Below are 6,000 nucleotides of genomic sequence, written 5' to 3'. Positions count from 1 at the left end.
TACTAGCATTTTCAGTCAGACAGAACCTGTGAATATAGTGAAGAGTCAATCTTAAAAAAATCACATCGTCTGTTAAACCTCCAATTTTTACTTTTTTCCAAGATTTTTGAAGCCTAGGTTGATGTAACTATGATTTTCCTTTCTAAACGTTTGACTTCAAACTTCTAGTTATTATACCAACCAGACCATTACCTGGACCAGGTTAATTGCATAGGAAGACTTTTTTTTCTTTTACTATGTTTACATTTTTCTTAAATTAATCTTAAAAAAAGCATAGTAAAGAGTCTGAGGACAAATTATTCAACTGTTTATCATACATAAGACCGCATGACTATAATACAAAGGGGGGTTCTTTTTCATTTAACGTTACAATATACACAGCAAGTCCGGACCAGATCTTACAATCTGCACACAGGTATTTAACCTTTTCCATGCTGTTTATGCTTACAATGCACAGAAGCCCTGTAACCAAACCGTGTAGTAAAGCACACAAAACTGGACTGCAACATAACACAGTATGCAGAAGCATCGGCTTTGATGACTTCCTTTATGTAAATAGCGGTTTAAAAACTGCTTTTTTTGGTGCTTGCTAAGATGTGGCAGCCAGCACAGAAAAAGTGACCTGACCCACGTGTATCTTTACCTCATATTCCTAAACAGCAGTGACTACTGAATTCCTTCTGACACTGCTAGACTCAAGATGACATCCTTTTATTCACTGCAAACCTTCATGAACTACCAAGTTCAAAAACCATCCACAGGCTTGACATTTAATTATAAAATAAAAATGGATTTCCTGATTAACAACAAAAAAATTTTTTTGTGGTTTTATAAAAACGGATATTCCCAAGTTTCCATTCACATTCACATAGTTTTAAACCTTTTTGTCTTTTGTCACTGTTTTACATATAAAAACCTGCTTTTGTTCAGAAAAAAATTGACCTAGTCAGCCACATGGAATTGACCAATAAAAAGTAACGTGGTGTTTCTGCTGAGTTGTTTTGAACAGGGTTATCGGCAGAGGTAGATTACTGCTTCTTTTCTAGGCTTCTTTGATCCTGGACAGGTAAATTTCTTATCTTCATTCTCCCAATTCAACCGCTCAAAAGTATAACACCGTAAAATTGGTCAATTTAAAATGGGAACACAAATTTAGCAACTGCCAGACTGTGTTACATTAAGGCAGCATAATCTCAAAACTAGGCACCTGTTAAAACACCAGCCTGCTCATCTCAGGTCACGCGTGCGAGTTCTGCTTTACTCGTGCTCATGTTTTGGACCTGTTGGTGCAATCGAGGTCTTGCTTTCAAGTTTACAAGTAGGTTAATCAGGAATACAAGAATCAACTGCTGGTTCCATAGCTTCTGGATCCAGTGTCCCTTTACCTTCAGAAGCCTGAACACATTGAGGATGTAACAGCTGTTGTAATCTTGAGTTAGGTGTCAATCTATCATGTTCAGTACACAGATTGCTGTAAATGTATTGGCTATGGATTCAGCAACAGTTCCAGTTTTGTTTAAGCAATAGTACAGCCATAATTTTCAACTGACATTTAAAAATGGTCTAGTTACACCTTGTGTCAAAGTGCAGAACTGCTACATTATTGGTTACAGACATCTATGTGCTATAAAAACAGCTTTGGTACAATAAATTATCAAAAAAGAAAATAAATTTTTGTAAAATTCACAGCATAATTGTGAGGCAAAAAAGCAGTCACATAAAATTCTGCATTTTTTTTTAAAAATGTTCAGGATGAACAGAAGACATCTTTGTGCAGAAGAAATGGTGGAGATACCACGTGCCGAGAAAAAGCAAAAGAAAAAGTAAAAAGCAGGAAGGGACACAGCTGTAGCTATTTCCATCAAAGCAAACCACTACTTCTGTGACCTTCAACCAATAAGGAAGTCAACTTTATGACACACGCAAAGTGACCTTGCAATACCTTACAATTAGTGGGTCACCAAAGTCTGTTTTAAAAGAAAGGCCTCTTGAATTACCCATTCTCTGTTTTCAGCATTAAGGACTGTCTGCAAAAGCATGTCCAAAAGTGATTGCATCTGAAATGGTAGGCTCTTCTAGTTTTGAGTCCAAATCCATAAGGCCAAAGGTTTTCCCAAAGACCACCACTCAGACCTCCCCAGGACTGGCCACGACTGACCCGTTGATTGCTTCTCAGTGCACCTTGGATGGGAGACCAGTCACGTTCCGTTCCTTTCTCTCTGTGGCCTCGGCAACAGGAGACCCACAGGATTCCAGGTCAGTGCTGCTTTGCTCCTCAGGAGGTTCAGACAGGAGGGCTCTGATCCCACCACTCAGCATGCGTCCTGTGCCTTCCACACGCTGATACAACCGTCCCTTCCATACAGCTGAAGGTGATGACTGTGTGAGCTGGAGGTCCCTCTTCTTACAGTACTGCGTTTCCGTGCCCAAGTGTGTTTAGAGGACTTAAAAACCCCAAATTCCCACCCCCCACCCCAAACAGAACAAAAACAAAACAAAAACGGGAGGCGGGGGGGGGGGGAAGGAAAAACAAAAAGGGGGAGAAAAACACCCTCATGGGGCCCTGTATGCAAATGATGTGCAGTGCCTTTTTATTTTAAAATTAGTTGGCAAATGAGCAAGACCAACATCTGAACAATAACTTCTGTAGAATAGAAAGACAAAAAACCCCACTACGTGACCAGGATATGGCAAGTTAAAATGGGGGCGGCAAAAAGAGGACGCCTCTGAGCTATCCGAGAAGATGGGTTTGGACATGGCTCTTTTAAAAACTTCATTGTCCCTTTGCAATCTTTTCAAGTTAAAAAAAAAAAAGTCAGCTTTGCCCTCCTGTAGCGGTTCAGTGTGTTAATCTCCTTCTGATTCAAGCAGCTTTGCACTTTGTTTTTTTTGGAAAAAAACACCACTTCTATAAAAACACACAAGAAACAAACTCAAGTTTCAATGTAGTCACGAGCTAGCTACAGGACTCTGCTGCACACACACTCCCGTCATGGGGGACTCTTCCCTATCAGCCCCTTGCCGCATTGTCAGATGTCCTTCAGTCATGTAATGTGCAGGACCTGTATTAGCAGAAAATTGGTATGTTGGATGTCCAGCTATGCCAGTCTCTTGGCGGGGATTGGAGTAGACGGTTAAATTAACGTCCATAGCTCCATTCTGTCCAAAGTCCAAGGTATTAGCAGCCACTGGGCGATTCTGGTAGGCCTGATTGCCTTGATTACCAGTAGAGGAGGAAGATGTAGAGGAAGAAGTAGTTGAGGAAGACAGGGATGTCATGGAGTGGTGACTATGGCCCACCTCCATAGAATCCTGGGTGGAGGAGCTATTTGTCGGAGAGCTGTAGACCCTCGGCCTGGTCCGGCTGCCCAAGGCTTGCTGTCCGTGGTGGTGGTGGTGGTGGTGGTGGTGGTGGTGGTGGGAGCTGTTTCCGTGGTGGTGATGCAATGCATTCTGCTGAGGGGCTACATGAAAGGTGGTTTCTTGAACGGGATGAGTTTCAACAGTGACTTGTGTAGGAGCTTCAGTGCCTGACCAACCAAGGGGAGCAGGAAACTGCTGACGCACCTGGAGGAGCAGATTGTAAACAGATTTATTCAGAGGGCGTTTCCAAGCTTTAATCTTCAATTAAAAGCTACATTAGCATTTACATTAGAGAGAGGGTTTGAAATTTTAATGTTTTAGACAGTTCTCTAACACAAACTTGCAAACATGTTTCAAGAGTGAAAATCATTTTATTATGAAAGCTGCAATTTTTAGCAAGTTGTACCATAAACAGGCTCATATATTTTATTGGCCACTTTCCTTCCTTGGGAGCACTGTTTATGCCAGGGGTCAGCAAACTTCTTCTGGAAAGAGCCAGAGAGTAAAACTGGTTATTTCTGATCAGACAAAAGACATTCTTCACCCTAGAGCCCTCCTCTCCATCCTTCCTGTTTTAACTGAACCACTACGATGCATTTAGCTGCCTAACCACTCCTCCACTCCAACAATGAGCACTACTAAAGCCACCTCCAAATAAGAACTCACCTCTGGCATCTCCTCTCCATTACTCTATCCGAGGTCACTACCATCTCTCGCCGAGACTAACACAGCAGCCTCCTAAGTCAACTCGCATCGTCCACCCAACCACTCTCCAAATCTCAAGAATAATCTTCTTAAAACAGATATCCAAATTATTAAGCATGAAAAAGAAAGAAAAAGCATCCAAACTGGAAATAAAGAAGTAAAATGGCTGCTACATACACATGATACCACGTTATATATGGAAACCCTAAAGACTCATGAGAAAACTTACGGAAATAGTAAGTTCAGTAGGGTTACAGGCTACAAAACCAATTACACAAAAACCTACTGCATTTCTATACACCAATAGTAAAATATCAGAAAAAGAAACAATCCCATTTACAAATGCATCAAAAGGAACAAAATAAGCAAGAAATAAATTTAACCAAGGAGGTAAAATAGCTTTACATGGAAAACAAGACATGAGCAGGAGACATGAAAGACCCAAGGCTATGGGAAGATTGTCCATGCTCACTGACTCTAACAGTGGAGAATCAAAATTGTTAAAGTTTCCAAACTACTGAAAGCAATCTAAAGATTCAATGCAATCCCTATCAAAATCAAAACTCCAATGGCATTTTTTCAAAAAACAGAACAAAATCCGAAAATTTGTAATCCACAAAAAATATCCAACTTGTCGAAGCAACCCTGAGAAAGAAAAGAGCTGGAAGCATCACACTCCTTGATATGGAACTGTACTACAAAGCTACAGTAACTAAAAATGGCATGGTACCGGCATAAAAACCAGAACACAGATCAACGGAACAGAAGAGAGAGCCCAGAAATAAACCTATGTGTATACAGTCAATTAATTTATGAGAAAGAACCAAAAATATACAATGGAGAAAGGCTGTTCTCTTCAATAAACGGTGTCGTGGGACTTCCCAGTGGTCCAGTGGTTAAGAACCCACCTGCCAACACCAGGAACACAGGTCTGATCCCTGCCAGGAAGATCCCCGAGGCCACGGGGAAACAGACCGGGCGCCACAAATACTGCAGCCCGCGCTCTGCACCAAGAAGCTGCCAGAGAAGAAGCCCACACAGCTCAGCGAAGAGCAGCCCCTGTCGCAGCAAACAGAGAGCGCCTGTGTGCAACAGTGAAGACCCAGCACTGAGTCAATTAATTTAAATGGTGTCAGGAAAACTAGACAGCCAGATACAAAAGAATGAAATTCAACCACCATTTTACACCAAATCCCCAAATGAACTCAACATGGATTAAAGACTTGAAGCCATAAAATGCCTAGAAGGAAACACAGACAGCCTGGCACAAGTCCTGGAGATGATTTTTTGAATCTGACACCAAAGCAAAAGTAACAAAAGCAAAAATAAACGAGACTACATTTTACTAAGCACCTACTGTACAGTAAAGGGACCATCAACAAAACGAAAAGAAAACCTACCGAATGGGAGAAAACATCTGTCAATCATGTATCTGATAAGAGGCCAATAGCAAAAACCCAAATAATCTGACTTAAAAACGGGCAGGAGATCTGACCACAAGACACTAAGATGGCCACCACGCACAAGAAAAGCAACACCATGCACAAGAAAAGAAACTCAACATCATCTGTCACTAGAGAAATGCAAACCCAAACCGCAATGAGACATCACTCAAAAAGACAACAAATGACAACTGCTGGTGGGGATGTAGAAAAAAGGGAACCCTCATGCACTGCTGATGGGAATATACATTAGTACAACCATCATATGGAAAATAGTATGGAGAAGGTTCTTCAAAAACTTAAAAACAGAACTACCAAGTGATATTATGATTATACGGTGGAAGTGAGACTCACGGGATTAGATCTGATGGAGAGCCTGATGAACTATGGACAGAGGTTTGTGACATTGCACAGGAGACAGGGATCAAGACCATCCCCAAGAAAAAGAAATGCAAAAAAAGCAAAATGGCTGTCTGGGGAGGCCTTACAA

At 41.3% G+C, this 6,000-nt stretch overlaps 1 protein-coding gene across 5 annotated transcripts in view; it reads right to left on the bottom strand.

The window, feature by feature from the left end:
• Positions 1 to 284: 284 nt before the first annotated feature.
• DYRK1A (dual specificity tyrosine phosphorylation regulated kinase 1A) overlaps positions 285 to 6,000 on the bottom strand; it is a 151,209-nt gene continuing 145,493 nt past the window's right edge. For all 5 annotated transcript variants that reach the window (XM_088835132.1, XM_088835129.1, XM_055416340.2 and 2 more), the window contains one exon: positions 285 to 3,567. In XM_088835132.1, coding sequence (XP_088691258.1) covers positions 2,950 to 3,567 — 618 coding nt within the window. In that variant the 3' untranslated portion in view covers positions 285 to 2,949. The remainder of the gene's footprint in view (positions 3,568 to 6,000) is intronic.

The sequence above is a fragment of the Moschus berezovskii genome, chromosome 1 (assembly GCF_049115385.1).
Source record: "Moschus berezovskii isolate FMDL1 chromosome 1, NW_MosBer_1.0, whole genome shotgun sequence".
NCBI classification, from domain to species: domain Eukaryota; kingdom Metazoa; phylum Chordata; class Mammalia; order Artiodactyla; family Moschidae; genus Moschus; species Moschus berezovskii.
This window is presented reverse-complemented; position numbering and strand designations above follow the sequence as displayed.